The 21,880-nt window shown below is 37.7% G+C and overlaps 4 protein-coding genes, 1 long non-coding RNA gene and 1 pseudogene across 5 annotated transcripts in view; 3 read left to right on the forward strand and 3 right to left on the reverse strand.

Moving 5' to 3' along the window:
• The first annotated feature begins 7,203 nt into the window (after positions 1-7,203).
• Positions 7,204-8,953, forward strand: LOC111337787 (uncharacterized). Its single transcript, XR_002695532.2, has 3 exons — positions 7,204-7,309; positions 7,522-7,641; positions 8,557-8,953. It is a non-coding gene; the product is annotated as an uncharacterized LOC111337787 (long non-coding RNA).
• Positions 8,954-13,841: 4,888 nt separating this feature from the next.
• LOC148722176 (uncharacterized) lies at positions 13,842-14,941 on the reverse strand. The gene has a single exon (XM_088734620.1). It carries the CDS (start codon positions 14,939-14,941, stop codon positions 14,369-14,371), a length of 573 nt encoding a protein of 190 aa, XP_088590746.1. The 3' UTR covers positions 13,842-14,368.
• LOC148722177 (uncharacterized) lies at positions 14,354-17,658 on the forward strand. The gene has a single exon (XM_088734622.1). The coding sequence runs from the start codon at positions 16,373-16,375 to the stop codon at positions 16,733-16,735; it is 363 nt and encodes a 120-aa protein (XP_088590748.1). The 5' UTR covers positions 14,354-16,372; the 3' UTR covers positions 16,736-17,658.
• LOC111337761 (uncharacterized) lies at positions 15,005-16,108 on the reverse strand. The gene is made up of 2 exons (XM_022944126.2): positions 16,037-16,108; positions 15,005-15,715 (listed from the first exon to the last, which is right to left on the reverse strand). The coding sequence occupies exons 1-2, from the start codon at positions 16,106-16,108 to the stop codon at positions 15,005-15,007; spliced, it is 783 nt and encodes a 260-aa protein (XP_022799861.2).
• Positions 17,659-17,773: 115 nt separating the features above from the next.
• On the reverse strand, positions 17,774-19,959 carry LOC148722178 (uncharacterized; annotated as a pseudogene).
• Positions 18,947-21,880, forward strand: part of LOC111337786 (uncharacterized) — a 6,475-nt gene continuing 3,541 nt past the window's right edge. The window contains exon 1 of the mRNA XM_022944152.2: positions 18,947-21,880. This exon is cut by the window's right edge and continues 3,541 nt beyond it. The gene's annotated coding sequence lies outside the window, so the exon portion shown is untranslated.

Genomic DNA, 21,880 nt, shown 5'->3' on the forward strand with positions numbered 1-21,880 from the left:
GAGAGTGATACCAATTACTTTCTCCCTGATGGCCCTCTAAGACACCCACCCATCCCACCTCAGGGGAGGACATCCATCACACAGTAATCTCGTGTGTGGGAAATTAACGTCTCCTACCCCAACCCTGCAGGAGATGGGACCTCCATTTATTCGTCCCTATCCGAGAAAAGTAACCATTTCTTGATGTTATAGAAAGGTAGCAAATTCTTCTCAATTATTTTAAGACCCTGAGTGTTGGTCCGGCCGGGGCTCGAACCCTCGACCTCCCGCACAACAGTCCAGCGCTCTATCCATTGAGCTAATCGAGAGGCGTTTTTTAAGTCTCCTGCCCCGAATGGCATATTGTTGATTTAATCTCTGTAGGGAAGTAGAAAATATCTTATCATACAACAAATGGAATATCTATTTCATTTGATATTTATGTCAATGATTCATTTGTTATGTCCAAGAGGGAGGGAATGACTCTGTTGTTCTCTGGTAGAAGCCGCCGTCGAATGATCACTGCCAGTATAACGTCAAATAGCAACAAATAGAGCGCGTCGTTAGGTTTGCCCAGTCGAGCTTGAAGGCAGTAATAGGAGCTAACAGAGAAAAGGCCATTAGGACTCCTAGTGGGTTGTTATTGACCAATTTTTATATCCTTTCATCGCTTGTAGCGCCCGTGGACGCTTTAATAATAAGTATTATTACATTGCCCTGTGTTCTGATTGGCTACCCGAGCGGGCAAGATGAGCCCATCTTTTTAGCGCTTTGGCCCCGGAAACGGAGGAACACATTAAAAGAGCGAAAAACAAAATTCGTTTTAACATGTAACGTTCAAAAGGCGATTCGGTGACGTAATTAAACCAATGAGTTATCTAACTTACGGCCTTCACAGCTGTACAAAGTACACATATAAAATAATGATAAATCAGCAATACGACTTACAGCGAAATAAACTGAAACTAGACAACTGCATGCTTTAACGTAGATATAATATGACATAAAGAATTACCTCCAAATATAATAAAGAGAAAAACGACAATCATAACACATTAATCAGACTTCAAGATGAGAAACATTACCAGCAAACTTGAGGAACAAAATGGGAAGTTTATTATTTAATCTAGATGTTAAAATAGTTGAAGAAGGAGATACACAAGCTATTTGCACCCGAGACGAGACAACTCGAACAGAAAATGCGCACGCACGCTATAGCCAGAGCCCGTGCACAAATTGTACCAAAAATTATGCTAGCATAATCTGCATGGGCATCTACATATCTATCCCTTGCTGAGTTTATGAGGTAGTAACCAGGCCTTCAATGAAGTAACCTACCCCAAAAATAACAGAGATGTTGTAAAAACGGTATTTGACACTCCCTAAACTACTTATAATAAGCATCTTTACATTAAATTCAATGAAAGTCTGCAATCAAAATACATCTGAAAATTTTAATCAGTGGTCATTGTTCTCTGAGAGAGGACAATCAAACCATTGTGTGTTATTTCCGTATAAAGTCTGGTGCCAGATTTCCATATAAGGGCCTCGCACACCCATAGAAGCCGCTGAAAAACTTTTATGATTACTTATACTTTTCGCCCCCTAAAATGGCTAGATGTAAAGCAATACCTTGCTGCTTTCCTCCTTGGGTAGTCTACCATAAGAGGAAAAGATTCCAACGTGTACCCACGGAAAACAGCCATAGAAGTGAAGGTAACTAAAGCACTCGATTTTAGCACAGTGTGCATTTTCTAAAATGCCAGAGAACATTGCTTACAGGAACAGCTATACACTGGAAACTCAACTTTTGATTTTGTGCTCGTATGGGCTTTGATTTCTGTTGTTATTTATCTCCCATAAAACTGAAATCACTTCTCCCCTATCGATATGTGAGAGGATAGCTCAATATTTTAATATTTGTAACTGCTTTGACTTAACAACTGCAAGAAGAACGTGTTGTAAGACCTAAACAATCCCCTCCCTAGCACATTTTAACAGAATGACATAATGCATAAAATGGTTCATAGGATTAACTCGTTATTATAATTAGTTATTTCTGTAGTTAGCTTGAGGATATTAGCATTTGGGTGCTACTCTGTAAATTGGAGCTGACTTGAAGTTTATGTACATGTATGTATGTATGTATGTATGTATGTATGTATGTACGTACGTACTACGTATGTATGTACTACTACGTATGTATGTACGTACTACGTATGTATGTATGTGCTTATTAGCAAATCTGCAATTGATTTCAAAGCAAAGGCCGTCATACAATGTATTTGCCATCGGTCTTTGTGTGCCGGTATAGAAAGACCACTGCACTTAGAATTGATATTGGTCGTTTCTTTAAGTCATTTCTTGATCATACGAACATATTGTTAACCATGTTCTTCTAAAATATCACCCGCTCAGAAAACATGTTCAGCTGCATTTTAAACATCGACTGAAAACTATAACTTCAAATGTACCTTTTTGTCGAGCCCATTGTGAGATTTCGTGGAGGCATGCTGCAAATGTTACTAAATAGTAAAAAGGGCCATTTGCCTTTGGGTAATAGGAAAATATGACAAAATTAAGAAACTTCCTAAGGCTATTATGGTGCTATATGTTTTGATATGAAAGCCATAGACGATTTTCTCTCTTTACAACGTTGTTTTGACCCTTATTATTAACTGTCATATCTCATGCAGCTATTTTTCGATGCCAGGTAAAACTCGTGTCGCTTTCATCTCCCTTCTCGAAAGTGAATTTCTAAATTTCCTCGGCAATGTTGGCCGAAGAGAGTGAAGCGTTTGAACCATGGACATTACGGCTAAAGAGCCTTCAGGCAGTCCTCCACTCTTACATCACACAAAAATACAGATTAAACGCATTACACTTCAAATTGTATCGTCAGATCGATCTAAATACATTGTAGAAACTTTCTCTTAAATTTGCGAAGAAAATTGTACATTATACGTCACTTAATTGTGGCTCTAAACTATCGCCACGTGGTGGTAACCAAAGAAAACATGGCCCCCATTGTAAAATCAACTATACAACCAGACTTTAGAAGTGCCTACAAGAAGTTCCTGCATCTGCTGAGTCTATTTCGTCCGCTTACATTACACAAAAGAATGATTAACCTGTTTAAGTTCAAAGGGCCTTTACAAATGAGAAAGATGCAGTAAACGAAGTCAAAGCTTCCTGTCCTTCTCTCCATATTATGCTGAATTACATCACTTCCATTTCACACTACTGGCTATGTTCCTCCTTTAATATGAATAAAAAACATATTAGTGATGGCGATTTGTTCAAATTTCTGCTAACTCCCTCACACACACACTCTCTCCCTCTCTCTCTCTTACTTTGCAGAGTTAAATTTTCCCCGTGCTCTGTACAGAAGATTACTGAGCTATACCCAGGAGCAGTCTGCAAAAACACGCCATCAGATGATCTTTCAGAGACAAAATCTATGTCATCCCTTCCTAAAATTATCCTGTTTAAAATATTGTTCGTTCAATAATGTTCGTTCTCCTAACGTAATGAATCTATCGATCAATCCTCCCACTGAGAATTAACAGAATCGAACTTTTTGGAAGAAATACATAGACGCCTGCATGTGTATGAGCGATTAGAGCTGTTGTTTTAATGACCCAGACATCCAAATAAAAAAACTAAAACCAATTTATGTGTCTGTTAGACCGTCAGTTGAAGGGGAAAAAGTGGAATCAATATATATTTTTTTATTGTGATGCTACTTCAGTCTCCGCAATACCTACAAAGACTCTTGAACTCTTGAGGTACCTCGTATGGTGAACAAGATGATACAATCAAAATACAAAGCTACATGAATAGTGGACGGTTTCCTCAAAAACATTGTAGCGTATTACCGCATTCTTGATATTTGTTGTTGACAAATGCAGTTATAATAATTTTTAAAAGCCTTGAAACCAAACTTACAATGACTACGAGATATAAGCCAGAGAATTGTAAGATCTCTTCGAACCTTGAGTTTTTAACCTTTCATCGAAATGAGTCCAAGGTTTGTAAAATTGTAAAATTTGGAAATGACAAATTTAAAGATATATCGCGAATAAATGAAACAGCAGAAGATCATTCACGAAATCTTTGCCTATGATTTGAAATGATTACGCTACCATTGTTAATCAAAATAGAACGGCTACAAACATAACTGATAATTTACTTCGAGAGTTGATATTTATATTGTGTGCAAAGACTCCTTTCTTTCAGATCAGAATGCTGCCGATTAAGTTGTTCTCTAGAATTCCAAAGAACCAAAGCAAATACCCAGCGTTTTCAACTTCAACATGCTTGGCGAAATACTTGAAAATTGATTCTGTTTAAAAAGTAATCATGATCACCTTTCGATTCTCCGACAATTGCTAATGCTTTCCATCGCATGGACTGAGAAGAATTCGAAGGATTCTTGCAACTAATAGCTTCCCAGTTCACATCGGTGGAAAGTTCTTCCGTCTTCTAGCTAGTGCGTTAATCTTTTCTTCAAGTCAGTCTGTTAAATTTCACTAAGGTCTATCTTTTCAGTATTAAACGATATTATCCGACCAGAAATAATCAAGCGTTTGCAGAAAGCCTAAATTTTTTTGTGCGCACCTAAATTTAATTTAAATTTTATGAAAAAATCTTTCACTTATAAGTGTGCGCAGCTGTGGAATGGATTACCTACGAGTGTAAAACTGCACAATTTATCAACCTTTTTAACAAGCTATTTAGAACATTGAAACTTAAGCTGCTTCTCCATTTTATACTTGTATTTAAGTGACTCTCAATTTCATTGTACAAACTATTTACAAATTATTGTACTTTGTACAAATTATTTAAGCTATTGCTTCGCCATTTAATACCTGTATTTAAGTGACTTTGAATTTTAATGTACAAACTTAAAATTTAATATTAATTGTTAGTTATTTTAACTTCTAATCAAGTAGGTTTTGATAGTATGTATTAGGTTTTTTAGATTCTTAATCTTAGAGGCACGTACGTATTTTGAACGAGCTCTATGAGCTCCTTGACGCTACGTGGGTAAATAAAGTATTGATTGATTGATTGATTGAAGGCTGTAAACTTAAACACGATAACATGGCAGCGCAGCTGGAATTAAACAGACAATACAAAGCTATTTCGAAAATACTGAATTATTATTATAGTGGGTGGGTATCCAAAAATACGTTTACAAAATACGTTTGAAAGTCTTTTTATCTTACGTTATCATAAACATGGACTTTAGTCGTATCATTGCGCACACTGTCATGTGAGAAAATTGATAGCGTTTTATTTCCTGAGTTCTACTTTGCTATGGCTCTGTAACACATTATACTGAGTGCCTACTCATTCATGTTGAATAAAGATTGCTCTTGGAAAAATAGCCATTCACCTCTCTGAAATCACTTTTCATGTAAGTGTATTAGCATTTTGAAGTTTCATAGCAAAGAGAAAGGATGTAATTAAAATGGTATTACGTTTTCTTCTTTCAGATAACTGGATAGAAATTACAGATTGTAGGACACGCGAAAACTCAATGGCAACCTTGGCAGCTTTTATAACGTGACGGAGATATATCTCAAATAAAATTTCAATGGGTTTAAAAGTTGGAGAGTAAGCTGTTTATCTTGTGTTTTCATTCCAATGAGAGAAGTCATTTTACTCAAAGTCTTTACACTTGACTAATTTTAATGGTATAGCTTCAGACGAAGGGCTAATGCTCCAGCGAAACATCAGCTTTTAAACTCTTTACGATGGCCAATTTACATTATCAACTCAGTCGATAAAACCCTACTTACCTTATTACTCACACTGATGCAGCACCACAGTTTCTTTAGAAACTTACCCCAATTATTCATTTAGCTTCATTATACTTTGGGACAGAAAATCTTACACCAGAATATATTCTCCCCACGAGATTGTTAAAGTAAATATGGTGTCTCACACTATATATATGCAGTATATGCATCCAACGAGCCGAACATTTTATTACGTCATATCATCGTAGCCTTTATATGTCAAAGCTTCAGGAAACTCAAAACACTAAAACCTTCATTTTCACTGATCTGATCTTTATAATATATGCATGGTCAATGGGTCGATAATTCTGATATTTTAGTTACTATGCTTCAGCCAGCACGTTTACAAAGATGATATAATTTGGATATATCAACAAAGTTATAATGGTAAATTGGCCACCGTAACAATAACAAAAGCTGACGTTTCGAGCGTTAGCCCTTCGTCGGAGCGAATAGAGTAATTGTGGGTTATGTGTGCTTTTAAAGGCAGAAAATGGAGCTACGTTATTGGTGGGAACATGGCAACGAGAAAAACACGAATATATTAGTGGAATGAAAAGCGTTCGTTGGTCCCTGTGGGATTTAGACTGCCGGTTTGAAAGATGAGCATTTGTTCAAGAGTTTTACGACTTTCCGTGCTACCTAAGTGTAAGGATAGACCGCAGATTGCCATACAAAGATGATACCTTAGGTATGTTTTACCCAGTATATGCAATGACCGTCTACTTCTTTGAACAAGTTGGCCAAATACCATTTCAATATCGTTTTGCTGTCTATAAATGACCAACTCAGGAAATCATTCTACTTCCTCTACTACCAAAACATCGAGAAAAACAAACTATATTTACCCATTGAATGTGATACGGGCCTGTCTGGATAGCAAAGTTGTTGTCTTCGAGCTGAGAACAATTATCAGAAAACTGATGCACTTACAAGGAAATAAAAGTCTTAGAGAGTATTCACACCCTTTATTTACCATTCTGCGAGGGAGAGATAGGACAAGGTTACAAGAATAACTGAAAGCGCAACTGTTTTCCCAAGGGTTAATCTGAAATAAAGTAAACACATCGAAACGCTTTTTGGCATTTGTATTGTGACTCATTAGAGCATCTATGTAATGTCACGGTTTTGTTTGTAGTCTATCGGGTCAAACTTTTTACTGCTACAGACGTACATACATTCTTGTTAGTGAGACTGGATATTTCTTTGCTCTGCGTGTTTTCTTATTGGATCAAAGGCGATACTAGTGCAGCGCTCTACCAATTGAGCTAACAATTGAGCTAACAACTGGGCTAACAACTGGGAGCACGCCGTTAAGTTGATTCGTAATAAACCCGTGATGATAAAAGTGTCAACAGTAATTACCGGAAATGAGAACAAAAACCGCTGACCGTACACTGTGGTTTCGTCGTCAAGAGGGAGACACGTGATTGTGTCAGGACAACACATTTGAACACCTATCCTAACGGTGTGTGGCTGAAGTGGGTATATCTTCAAGTAGTATTTAACTTTTAGATGTCAGGGTAAGCTGTATTTTGTAAAGGAAACTTCTGTTACTTAATTCATAGCTCGTCTTGCACGAACATGCAACGGCAACACATAAGTGTGATAGAATATTGCGTTGGACTTCAAACATGAATGATCGTCAGTAGCTTTCGAAATCAACTTTGAAGTCATTTGAAATATCTGTAAAGACTGTTTCTATATTTTTTCCATTTGTGTGCCCTAATTGTAGGTTAAAAGTCCCTGAAGTTTTGGAAGGAAGAGATTCTATTGAATGCTGGCGGTTGAAACTCTTGGGACGCAAATGGATCACATCAAATATCACGCTTTTCAGAATCAATACTTCCTAAAGGTTTGCGAACCACTTTCGTTACGTTAGTGTTGTTAAAGTTTCAAACCTACTGTTATTCTAGAGCATTTTTCAGACCAAGCTTCCTTTCTTTTATGAAATTTTGATGATTTCCCCGATTTCGGTGTAGATGGTTTATATGAGGTTGACAGTTGCATGATCGCCACAAACCAACCCTCTGAATTTGCCTAAAGTCTCCATTTTTAGATTTTCTGTCATACGTGTTCGCGAAATCAGTCTTTGAGAAAGATGAACTAAAGGGTGAAGGTGTAGTCTGATCGTCCGGGTGAGTGTAGTCCTGAGAAGGACTGTTGTCAGTGGTAGTGACTGACGTTTCGACAACCTGTGCGGAGGTCATCATCAGAGTCAAGTGAATGATTGTTGTCAGTAGAATGTTCTTATTCCAGTTCGTGTGAAATAATCGGTTGGTTTTGCCGTGATGTTATTGGTTGTAAGACCTACAATTACTAACTTAGAACAGACTCCCCTAAACAGATGTCAACAACTACCCGCTCCATACAAACGACTCATTCACGACATAAACATCACAAATGACCGAAAAAGAACGACCTAACTTTACCGACAGATCGAAACAAACCAATCACGACCGACTTACGTCACTTGAGTCTTACAACCAATAACATCACGGCAAAACCAACCGATTATTTCACATGAACTGGAATAAGAACATTCTACTGACAACAATCATTCACTTGACTCTGATGATGACTTCTGCACAGGTTGTCGAAACGTCAGTCACTACCACTGACAACAGTCCTTCTCAGGACTACACTCACCCGGACGATCAGACTACACCTTCACATGTTACCCCTGGGTTCAAACCATTTACTGCATGAACTAAAGGGGCTGATATTCTGTTGTTTGGTTCACTGCTTAGGATATTTAATTGGTTTGTAGGTTGGTACAGAGGTAGTTTTCACAAAACTTTGTCTGAAATGAACCTCACTATGGTTACAACCTGCTACAAAGTAACACTGATGTATATACAGTAACAAAGGACAGAAAAGCGTACAACTTCATCATAATAAGTCCTGAGGTTTGGTTTTGTAAAGAATTTTGAATATATCGGCCATTGTATTCTGTTGTTATCGAACTTTTCGCGGTAAAATCCGCCGTTTTGAAAATGGGTCAAGCTCTAACAAGCACCCTGAGTATTTCCTATTTCGTGCGGCGAGTGTGGCAGTGGTTTAGTCGCCTGTCTTACCTTCTTTTCCAACGGAACTCTCTCAAGGTTAAAAAGCCAATTATTTCTTCGTGTATTTCGTTGGTCAATGAATAAACTTTTATTTGCTTTTGTTTCTCTAATCACTCAGATTCGACTAGCATGTGATGTTACATACATTGTAACAAAACTTAACACTAAGTATAATCTTGTCATAGTTTTAATAGGATATCTAAAAGATGGTAATGCTGCGGCACATCCTATTGATAGTTTACGCAGTGATTCATGACCTTTATTTCTTATAGTAGTGTCAAATGGTGGGGTGTTTCCAAAACTAAGATTTAAGGGCACCCCTCTTACCTCAAGTGATATTCTGTCCGTGCACTGGATTGCGAGTATAGTTGTTATTGTAAGACGAAATTTTTTTTATGTAGAGGGTGGGGAGCTTGTAATTAATGTTCAAAACTCTGATTGGTCTATACCTATTAGTTTTGATGGCCAGTTTTCTAAATGCTTATGATGTGTGAAATGCATTATTAGAATGCACAAACTTCTCTTCTGCTCACTATCATTGGTAATCACGACCATGGTGCATGAAAGTTGGTGAGGATTATCTTAGCAGTTCAAAGAGTTGGTTGTGAAGAGAAACAAATGATGGGAGAATGTCCAAAAAAAAACCAATTAATCAGCTTAGTACAGAAGGCATTGCTGAAATGAATGAATCATTGCTATGTTAACATCTTATGTTTTTAAAGCCAGTTAAAGACATAATTAATCATGGCTTTATTTGAAATAGCTAACATTGATATAGTTAATTGCATGGTAATTCTTAGATATCATTTGTAAAAACAACAATGAGGTATTTTAATAAAAATGGATATAAATAGTTAAAAAATTAGTTTGCAATTGGCTAAAAATATAGAGTGAACAATATACAAAGACAAATCTTATGGAACTTATTAAGTAAAACAAGTGGAATTTCCCATTTTCACCTACAAAACAAATAATTCCTATTCATCAATAAAACCAATGGTTGCATCAAGTGTTGAAAAAACATTAACATTACTTGGCTGTTTTCAGGTGCCACTGGCGACAAAAACCATTGTTTCAAATGATTAGAAAATTAATGTGAATTTTTTTAAAAAAATATACTTCTAACGACTTGCATAGAATGCAGCTAACAGAACTTTTAGAGTAAAAGCAAATGATTAACCAGTTGCTAGACACTTTAATTTACCTAATTATTCTAAGCAACATATGGCAATCTGCGGTCTTTCCTTACATTTAAGTAGCACGGAAAGCCATAAAACTCTTGAACAAATTCTCATTTTTCAAACCGGCAGTCTAAATCCCACAGGGATCAACGAACGCTTTTCATTCCACTAATTTATTCGTGTTTTTCTCGTTGCCATGTTCCCACTAATAACGTAGCTCCATTTTCTGCCTTTAAAAGCACACACAACCCACAATTACTCTTTCGCTCCGATGAAGGGCTAACGCTCTAAACGTCAGCTTTTGTAATCGTTACGGTGGCCAATTTACCATTTCAACTTTGTTGATATATCCAGATTAATTTAAAGACCTATTTGCATTTTGGAAATTAGTTATAAATTACTATCAGCTTATAAAAAGAGATTTGCTTATGATTTACGCTGATTTGATCACCCCTTTGGCATTTTTGTCATTGAATACAACTGTTCCTTCCACAGTAAGAAGCAGTTCAGTGATATCACTAAAGTCTGCAAATTCCTTCACCAATTCCCCATCCTGTTCTGTTGTAATAGCATACAGTTGTTTAATCATATCGTCAAATATATCTAGGGAAGTCACATCTTTCCCAGTGATAGTAAGAATACTGGCCATTATTTTACCTCAACGTTTGGTCTTCAGTTGCATTAGGTCACACTCAGGATATTTGAGGATTTTCTTGTCACTGTCCATAACTTTTGAGGGGCACTTGTTGTGGGTTCAGTAAGACTGAACTTAGATAATTCCTTCTGGTGGGAATTGCAGCTTCAATTGTTGTTTTTCTTTTATTAATACAACAACTTCTCAATCTATCCTTAATCTGTCAGCCTCATTTATTGTGCGGTTAAATTCATTAAAGTTGAATAGTTTGTGCCATTAATTTCTTTAATGGCAACATCTGATATTTCATAATATTGCCCTGATTTTATTTTACTTGTGTCCTGTTTCAACAAGACCAGCCATAGAGATCCACTATTATCTGTAAGCAGGACTTCTTGTTTAGTCAAAGATTTTCTGTGAAGATTCACAGTTTCTGCAGCATCATCAAACAAAATACGGCCAGCAATGTTGAACAGGGACCTTGAATTTCCTCTACTGAGCTGTCTGTTGCTTCCATGATTTCTTTGTTTATTTGTTGGAGGTCAAAATCTGTCTCACTTCCATGGGGAAGTGAGACAAAATACGGCCAGCAATGTTGAACAGGGTATTATTTTCTTGACCTTGAATTTCCTCTACTGAGCTGTCTGTTGCTTCCATGGTTTCTTTGTTTATTTGTTGGAGATCAAAATCTGTCTCACTTCCATGGGGATTTTGAATTTTTGTTCTTTTGTTGAGAATCAATTCTTCCTTATGGTTTTTCTTTAGTTGAAACTTCTGTATTTCAACAGGTGATGAAGACTTGAATTTGGGCTTGAACACTGAATGGTTCCCTGGGGAGAAGTAGACAGTGCGGTTTACTTTTAATTAGTGTTTGTTTGGAAATTTTGGGAAAAATACCGATTCATGTTTTTGCTGGTCTTTATAGACAACAAGTTATATAAATAACCAACCATGCTTTGTTCTGAAATAAAAGGACTAAATTATAGAATTTAAGTTGTTACTGAGTAGATCAAAAGCATCAAATACTGGTATATATCGAATTATGGCATACAAAAAACAGAAGCCAAGGGATGAAATGTAAAAGAGTCATAGACCCCATATTAGAACAAATCACCAGTGGTACTTGAATGAAAATAATAATGCAAATTAAAATATGGTAGAAATAGATAAAAATATTAAAAAATAAATACACTTATCTAAGAGAATGAACTAATCCATGAACTAAGACTTTAAAAGAACTTACACTTGTTGCCTCACAGATGGAAAGGGCAAGGGAGTTCCAATTGTTCCCACAACTCTATGAAAATAACTATATTTTAACAACATTTGTTCTTGCATGTCTCATCTCTATAGTTAACTTATTGTTGTGTCTAAATGAATAGTGATCATTAATAGTAGATAATAAATTGTGTCAATTTTTTCAGTGGATTGATATAGCACAATTTGGGAGAGGTTATGGTGGATTCATATAGGTAATTCAAATTGCTTAATGACATTCTCTTAAATATGTTTGATTTCAAGATGGTTACTGCATCAATTTGGGCTGATGTACATTTACATGTATAGCACAGAACTTGCCCTGGGTATTTTATTAACAGTGTATGATAACATGTCACTTAAATTTAGGTGAAAGGAAAATTATTAGTTTGAGAAATAGAAACTCTGATAAAAACTGTGGGTTAATTTCTCAATATTGTTCAATGTTTTACCTTATTGACTATTAAGCAAAATAATGGTAAAAATGGAATACAACTTACTACTTGAACCATTTATACTTGGGTCACCTAAAAGAGAATTATTCAAAGAGAATTAATTGTTATTACTTTTGATGACACATAAATGCAGTTATTTTTGTTCTTTAAAATGGTTCTTTGTCATCATTCAATCTTTGTTTCACCTGTTGTCTGTAGTTTATAGTGTATATATACTTTTAAGTCTATCAAAGTCATTGGCTCTATTACAAGTGAGGACAACCATTTAACTTGACTTAAACCTACACATGTGATGCCAAATGTTTGTTCAGACTTTCCAATATCCATAATGCAGTGGTTTTGTCACCTTCTCTTACTAATTCCTGCTTTGGCTAAGTTATGTTTTCCTTTCTATAAAGAAAGCGTTTTATAATTTTGCAAAATGACTTTATAATACAACAGCAAATTTCAATGCAGCGCTGAATCCGTTTTTCTGGATTAGCTTTGCAAAATTCATGTTATTGTTTTGCATCAACATGGTTAGAAAATACCGGAAGACAAATTCTCTCATCTCAACTTTTTTTCTGGAGTTGGTGGCTTCTTGTTACTGACTCAACAAATGTTATGGCTTTTATCAGTGCTAAAGGGCGGTATTCTACTCAGTGTTAGATCAACTGCTTGATCCTTCTCTGCTGGGCAGTTACTTTTGCCTGAACTGCTTCTGGTGCATGAGTCTCCCTGGTGCAGCAATGAACAACAATCAGTGTGTCTATATGCTTGAGAACCTTTCCAAGGGTCTTTTGGATCTTTTCAGCTTTGTCCTGCAGGGTAGGCTGTTTGGTGTTGGGTGATGAGGTTTGGGTTACCTTAATGACATCTAACAGACTAAGGGAAACAGCTCCCTTGTGCATTAGTATAAGAGAGTTAACAAGCAGAGGTTGGATTACCAGCAGACTGCCAACTGGGCTTATATTCACTGGGCTGGCTGGAACTGAGTGGACAAATGCTGATGATGGATTTGGAGATAGGCATACACAAACTGGCAAAGGTGACATTGCATGAATCAAGAATAACACTAATATTGGAAAGTATAGACAAAGGTACCTCTAATGTCTATATATTGAATGTCCTGAACCTTTTCTGAACAATTACTAGTTTTTGTTGAGAAACCAAAGCTCTTGATATTGGTAATTTCATCACTCTACTGACAAGATTTAAACTTAATGTCATCATATTGGATAATAATTTCTCTGTTTGGTTTCAAAACTGTATTATTTTGGTGAAAACAAATCAAACTTGTACATACCCAATATTTATCTATTGTACCAGTTTCAACTAACACTGAAAACACTGTACTAAATGTTCAACAAGGATATGCTATAAACAATCATTATATTGACAATTAACAATAACATTGGAAAATGTCAACAGGGTAATGTCTAAATTGAAAATGGCCTGCGAGTAATTGATTGGGCACGGAATCGTATAATCCTTTTAATTGGTTTTTATTCGATCTACAGAAAAAATACATAATTTCTGAGCGATCTAACAGCAAGCGATTCCTGACAATTTCATGCTGGAAAACGAAATGATGATACTAAAATTCCAACTGATTACAAACACACTACTCACTTCTGTGGTGCAATCCAATCAAAACTCCAGTACCAAGAAACAGGTTAGCAAAATTCTCTCGGGACACTTCAGGTAGCGAGGTAGAAAAAGGACTGATCGCTCTCGACTGCGTGTTATGGCAAAAATGTCACATTAACTCAAAGGTCAGCCTTAAGCGATTACGCAATGGGTGGTAAATCACGTGGTCGATTACTAATTAAATGTCCACAAACGGATTACTAAATTAAAATATTATTGGCTTTTGATCAACGAAACATTCTCTGCCACAATAAGGGCGTAGTCCTTATCCTTTTTTTGATCAGCCTGACTATCATTAGCGATCTCTTTCGGCAGGATAAATGACAGAAATCTTGGTGATGGGTCTAAAATACTCTGATTATGCTGTCCTCACTTTCACGTTCCTGACTCGTCCGTCTGGACCAGGATAGACTTCTATCACTCTGCAGATGGTCCACTTTCCTCTGATGGCGTTGTCGTTAGAGAGTGCCGCTACATCCCCAACTCGTACATTGCGTCGCTTTGTGTGCCATCTCTTCTTCGGGATGAGTGTCGGGAACACATCTCTGGCCCAGCGCTTCCAAAACGAGTCCACAATCCATTGAATGAACTCCACCCTGTGCCTTGGGTTCTTCGTTTCCTTGAATGGTCCTTTCGGTACTGTCGATGAGGCTCGCCCTAGCAGCATGTCGTTTGGACATATGTACGCACCGTCATCCGGGTCATTCGGAAGGCGACCTATCGGGCGTTGGTTCATGAGGTTACCGACTTCCATCAGACAGGTGTACAATTCAAACGGCGTTAACACTTGGTCACCTATGGCGCCTTTCAGCGCTATCTTGCACATCTTGAGGAGAGACTTTAACACATCCATTCTGATGCGGAGCTGCAGGTGTGGCAAACTTCCACTGTATTCCTCTCTCCGCACCAAACTTCTTGAGTTTGTCAGCATCTCAACCTTCAATCATTTCTCGCAACTCTCTCTCTGCCCCAACCATCTGTGACCTGTTGTCACTCAGTATGAGCGCTGGTTGACCTCGAATGGAGAAAATTCTCTGCAAGAATGCGTGAATCCTATTGTTGATAAGTCTACTGCTAACTCCAGGTGAACTGCTTGCGTGTTCAGGCAAGTAAATATTACGCCATTGTGTTTTGTCTGCTTGTTTCTTCCAATCTTGACGTTGTAGGGTCCGAAATAGTCACAGGAGGTATAGTGGAATGGTGGGGCATGAGGAATCAGCTGTATATCGGGCAGGTCAGCCATCAGTTGCTCCTCTGCCTTATGCGACATCTCTTTAAAAGAAACACAGCGGGACTTCACTGATTTGCTTAACTTATTGGCTTTCAAGATCCAGTATTGTTGTCTGGTCTTGGCAGTTGTTTTAACCACTCCTGGATGGCTGAATTGGTGTATGTGTTGCGTTTTTAAGAGTGATATCCAATTTGTCGTCGGGAGCAGGGCAGGCTGTTTCATCTTGTAGGACATGATAGCTTTTTCCAGCCGTCCTCCGACTCTAATAATTCCTTTGTCATCAATGAATGGGCTGAGTGTTTTGAACTCGCCCTTTACCAGGCGATCATGTGGGCCTTTCTGTGCATCTTTGATCCAGAATAACTCTGCTTGCAGAAGTTCTTCAGGGGTTAACGGACCCAGTTGCCCCTCTTTGGCGTGTTTCCTGATACGTATTTTCTCTCCCAGTCTTTTTATATGTGCTGTGACTCTAATCTACGGTGGCCCACAAGGGCCACAACTCAAACGCAGCAAATCAACACTGAGACACGGCAAATGAACATCGAGACATGGCAAATCAACACGGAGACATGATAAATTGATGCCGAGACACGGCGAATGAACACGAGACAGGGCAAATCAACACCGAGACGCGGCAAATTAACACCGAGACAAATCAACACCGAGACACGGCAAATCAACACCGAGACACGGCAAATTAATGCCGATTTACGGAAAAACGAGGCGAAACTGCAGCAGAAATGAAGAAACCTCGTGGCAAAACAGACTCGAAATGTCACGGCGGAAGTGGCTTACCCAACATCCATGCATGCGCACTTGAGCTTGTTCCTTTCCAGGATGGCTGACAACGAGAACGAAAGAACTCATATTGTACAGCTTTTTAACTGTGGTTTTAGCTACGAAGATATTATAGGAATACTTTCAAAGAGTCATGGGATATATTTAAGCTTAAGAATTCTAAAAAGGCGCTTAAAAGATTATGGTTTGTTGAGAAAATGTCTTGAATAGGATCCGAATACCGTACGAACAGCCATTATTGACATATTGCATGGTCCAAATTCGATTGTAGGATATCGTTCTGTTTGCCATAGTCTACGAACGAGAGGCATCTACGTACCTCGTTCAGTAGTTATGGAAGTACTTAAAGAAGTTGACCCAGATGGAGTTGAATCAAGGAAAGCACACAGACTTAAAAGGAGAGTTTATCGTATTCTGAGGCCAAACAGTGCCTGGCATGCTGATGGCTACGATAAGCTTAAACTTTATGGCTTTCCTATGTATGGCTTCAGCCGCAAAGTCATCTGGTTGTATGTAACTCGTTCAAATAACTATCCTGACAACATTGCCTCATACTACCTGGACGCTGTGAAGCAACTAGGTGGCTGTCCCAGAGAGCTTGACACCGACCTTGGTACAGAAAATGGTACTTTGGCTGGGATACACACATTCTTTATGAATGATCCTAACTCTCACAGATATGTTTCCTCTCCATGAAATCAAAGAATAGAATGCTGGTGGAGCTTTTTAAGAAAAAACTGGGCAACTTGGTGGATGAACTTTTTTAAAGACTTGATAGAACAAGGCACCCTAAACACAGCAGATGATCTCCATTTGGAGTGCCTTTGGTTTTGTTTTTCTGAATTACTTTAAAATGATCTGGAAAGGTTGGGTAATTCTTGGAACACTCATTATATAAGGAAGTCTCGTCATGATACCATAGCAGGAAGGCCAGACGCAATATTTCACCTACCAGAACGTTATGGGGGTGTTGATAACTTGCTAGTCCCTGTCTCAGGGCATATCAATTATGCCTATACACCCTATGCAGAACGAAAAGAGACTGGGAGCGTTTAACTTGAAAACGAGGCTAGTTGGGCCAAGTAAATAAAAATGGCCGCCTGATGTGAAGAGCGCCAGTTTTTGAAAATGCCGCAAAACTGTTGCGTGCCAAACTGTACCAAAAAGAAGTACAGAACCGAAAGTGGAGAGCAAATTTCTTACTTTAAATTTCCGGACGACACTATCCCCAAAAAGCGTTGGCTCCATGCCATTCGTCGAGACGAAGGAAAAGAGTTTAGAGTCAGCGAAAACACGAAGATCTGTTCTCGTCATTTTAAGCCCGAGGTCTTGGTTAAACCAAATGTGGAGTATCCGTGCTTTTTTAGGTAACATTCAGGACCCTCTCATTTCCGCTTAACACTGAGTTTGACAGAGCTCTGAGGTACACTACAGAATTTCAGTCAATTTAATAAATGTAAACTTGATGATATCTCTCAGGTTAACTATTTTCTAAACCAACTAAAACTAAGGATGTGATTCGCTTGCTTTCAGTCCCAAACACTTTAAGATGTAAGTTTTACATGTAGTTCCAAAGATCTTAAAATCAAATAATAAAGAGGTACTAAACTTTCAAAAGCTTTATCCTCAAAGCTATCTTATTATGCAGACCATATTGGTTTAAACATATCCAGTTAGGTATGAGACACAGTTCTCTTTACTCATGACAAGATTAGATTGTGGTAGTTAACCCTTCTAATGGTTACTGAACTCTACAGAGGCTGGTGCTATAAAATGTTCAAAATAGCTGTTTTTTAGGTCTTCATTCAATACTTCCCAGAATTGAGGATCAATTATGATCCTCTCTATACTTATGCCTTTGTTAGTATAGATAACAAAGTCACATCAACTTGCTCCTGTAATACCTAGTTGACTCTGTATCTGGAAGTAGTACTGATGCCCCCTTTTCAGCCTTGGCTTTCCATTTACATTTTCTGCAAAGAAACTGTCATCTGCACATGCTTCTAAGGGACTAACATGAAATTTTGTGTAAGGACATTTAACCTCTACCAACCCAAAAGGCTTGCTACAGCCTCGGTCAATGACCTTGCCACCTGGTGATGCTGCTAAAAAGGGAGGGGCGATACTGACAAAAGACCACTTTTGAACACTGAAACTGGATCCCTTGTTGAAAACATATATTTTTTATACTCCTTTAAGGCTACAGGCTCGTAGGTTTTCCCATGTGCAGTTTGTTTGGCAGTAAATGGTTGGGGATGAAGCAAATTGTTTACTAGAGTGTCATGATTCCTTTGCCTTTTTACAATTGTGTGGAAATTAGATGCTGTATACCGAAATTTTCTTTCTGCCTGCCATTCTTCTGATGCTACTTGTTCAATTGTTTTCTTGTTGATGGTATTAAGCTTTACCTCATCAACAATCAAATGTCCCAGGAGTGCTTCCTGGCTGCTTCTTAAATCATCTGGCTTTTCATATGGCTCAGATTGTTGCAAAGGAAATGGAGGATATACAGAAATAGCATTTTGTTCATTATGACAGTCCACTGTTGGCATTGAGTCAGTATTACAGAAAACTTGAAAATTACACTCTGTGAACTGTAACTGGTAACTTGCATAGGAGCCACTTGGACATTTTCCAAATTTTGTTTCCTGTAAGTTGGTACAACCAGTAGGCATAATTTGAGACAGGGCAAACTTAGGGTTGATCTTTTGAAGTTTGTCTTTTAACAAAGCCTCATCAGATGCCTGTGTACCCAAATTTTTCTTAGCTTCATACAACAAGCACCTTACTCCACTATCAGGGTTATATTCTGCGTCTAAATTTACTTTTTTTACCTCAAGTTCCATGACAGGTTGGGGCTTGATTTTATCCCCTCTTACAGGCCTGTGCCATAGTTGTAAACTTGAAGTGCATGCCTTAGCTTGTGTCATATCAGAGTCAATTTCCCAGTCCTTGATATCTTGACAACAATACAAGCTGAACTTACAGTTTCATCATAACAGCCAGCACATGATTGCAAAAACCAACAGTTCCTGCTACACATGTACATGAGGCATATTTAACAGCTCCAGTTACTAAACAAAGTGAAACTTGTAATTTATGGGGTGGCTCAATTTTTTTGAAACTATGGTAACACAAGCATTTAAAAAAGAAATAATGGTCGTCACTTGCGCAAGTTAAGTCCTTCAGATATTTATCAACAAGAAATGTTTTTGCTTTTTTCATGCTTGTTGGAACAGCATGGTTCTGTTTATTTTTGTCCAAGTTTTTTCCAGATTTAGAAATATGTAAATCCATCTCTGCCCTTGTGAATAATGGCATGCGTTGCAAATTTGTAGACCATCCAGCTGATGGAAATTTAACAGTTCTTTCCTCAGGCATCGCATCACTTTGAGCGAGTTGTTCTTGTCTCTCCTTCCGACGCGTGTATAACAGATCTTTATTGGGATCCACAACATCTTTATCACGACCAGACGCAACATATTCAAGAACTCTTTAAAATGAAAAGTTGAAAAACTATTAATCATTTCATCAACATTTCATTTAGAAAAGTAATTCCTAAAATCCTTTGATCTTCTTGTACGATATTAAAATCTGTTTAATTCTAAGAAGTATCACGCACGACAGACAAATACTGTACTTGCCTTTTCGCCAATTGTGCCTTTGTTTTTAACCCCTTTGCTGGATCGCCACGACATTTTTTAACCAAAAACGAAGTTCATCTGATTTTAGAGCAGTCGGATTTCTTCCTTGAAGCGATGCTCCTGGGATATCTTCCTCCGTAAGAATCTGAGAAAGACGACTACTTACAGAGTCATGAGCGGCCATATTTTTAACACGAGCCAACAAGGCCCAACTAACCTCGTTTTCACGTTTATCGCTCCCAGTCTCTTCTCGTTATGCATAGGGTGTATAGCCATCTTGTACAAAAGGATGATGAAGATGATGACTACCAAGATTATTTTCATTGCATAATTGAGAAACTCAACAAGGATAAACCTAAGCATTGGAGAAGCATTGGAGTTGTATGGAGAATTAGTAAACATTGCAATTAGTGGGCGCTAGATAAGAGACACATGCACTGAATTTAAATAACCATTTTAATTTCAATAACAATCATAGTAATAATCATATGTGAACAATGCCATAAATGGTAAAACAGTCCTTTTCGAGACAAATCTATTATTAAACAATATCCAACAGGAACAAAATGTTTTGAAAATTTCAATATTAACCCTCCAGCAATCAATGAATATGCAGTAACTATGTATTACTGATCCAAGTTTACAATCTACTGCTACAATGTGTTGTCTTATTTTTCACATGAGATGTTACAGTTGAAGTTTGCTATGTGATTCTGCTGAGAGTGGCATTTTAAATATAAAATAACATCTCACTTTATGTTGTGAATGAAGTGCCAGATAAAACTCAAAGATATAATAAGGTTTATATAAACACTACCTAAAAATGACACATGGTAAAAGACTATTCAGGGGGAGGCGACTTCATGGTTTCAATTTGTCAAAAGATAGGCAACTTGTTGTTTTCATCATCATAGTTACAGTGAACCCCAATCTTAACTATAATTAATAAAGTATTGTGTCCGATTATTTCATGGACCAATGAAAGTGCCTGTTGCAAACCATAAAGGCAACTGATCCATGGCTTTCTGGAATATATCACATTTTTTTATATGCCCATGTAAAGTAAATGATGAATATCATCTCTGATAACAATGAACAGTAATGTGTGTTCTGTTGAGTCCAAATGACAAGATATATCTGCCTACTTTGTAAGTTGATGCTACATTTTCCTTTTTGAAAGTCATGTACAGACTGTATGTTTATTGAAATTTAGAGCAGGTCAAACTTCCAACAAACACAAATATATTTTGTATGTCCTTGTGTGTGCTGTACAATATTTTTTGTTACGACCCGTTTACATGGGAAAAAGTTGTCCCAGGTAGAAGGGTCACCCTCCTCCTAGGGTTACCCTAGGTGAGTCAAATTCCCATATATATTTTGGCATGACGCTGTCGATTGTTTACATGAGATTTTTCAACTTGCCTCGGCTAGGAGGGTCACCCTACTGGTAGGGTCACCCTCTTTCGCAAAGAGGGTGACCCTCCTAGCAAAGACAACTTTTTCCCATGTAAACAGCCCCTAAGTTGTCCCAACAATTCTCATTGGGCAAGATAATTTCGAATTAAACTCTGGAAAAGGCTTGACCTTTGCTAAATGCCAAAACAAAATTTTCCTGAAAAGATTCATAGGACAACATGTGTGCAACAGGAAGAGTGATTTCTCTTCAACATGCTTCTGGGAAGCAGATCTTGTGGCTTGGATTTCGTTCTAGGCAATCATGGTCAAACTTGACATAAATGGGTGATTGCTCAAGTAAGTCCCAGTGTGTCTGACCAGTTAGCCAACCCATTAAAGAGCTTGGACTTAACACTGCTTCATTGAATCTATCTTCGTCTTGAGATTCATCACCTGAATCTAAAGTATCTTCTGATGGTTTCCATGCAAAAGGTTTCCATGCAAAAGGTTTCCATGCAAAAGGTTTCCATGCCAAAGCCTCTTTGTAACCAGAGATCTTCTTCTCGTCTTCCAGACTGAATACAAAGTCTTGGAAAATGTCCATGATTGACTGCGCAGTTGAATGACGTGGGCTGTCCTGAGATGAGTATTCAGGTTTCAGCAAAGAAAACAGATAATTGGCATCAACTGGCTCTTGTTTTCCCAAAAACAAAGAGCGCTTTACAATGTTGTGGGAACTTGACCACAATTTCTATTAGACCATACAACTCCAAGCCCTTTTTGAATTCTTTCAGCATCAGTT

Source organism: Stylophora pistillata, chromosome 10 (genome assembly GCF_964205215.1).
Source record: "Stylophora pistillata chromosome 10, jaStyPist1.2, whole genome shotgun sequence".
In the NCBI taxonomy this organism is placed as follows: domain Eukaryota; kingdom Metazoa; phylum Cnidaria; class Anthozoa; order Scleractinia; family Pocilloporidae; genus Stylophora; species Stylophora pistillata.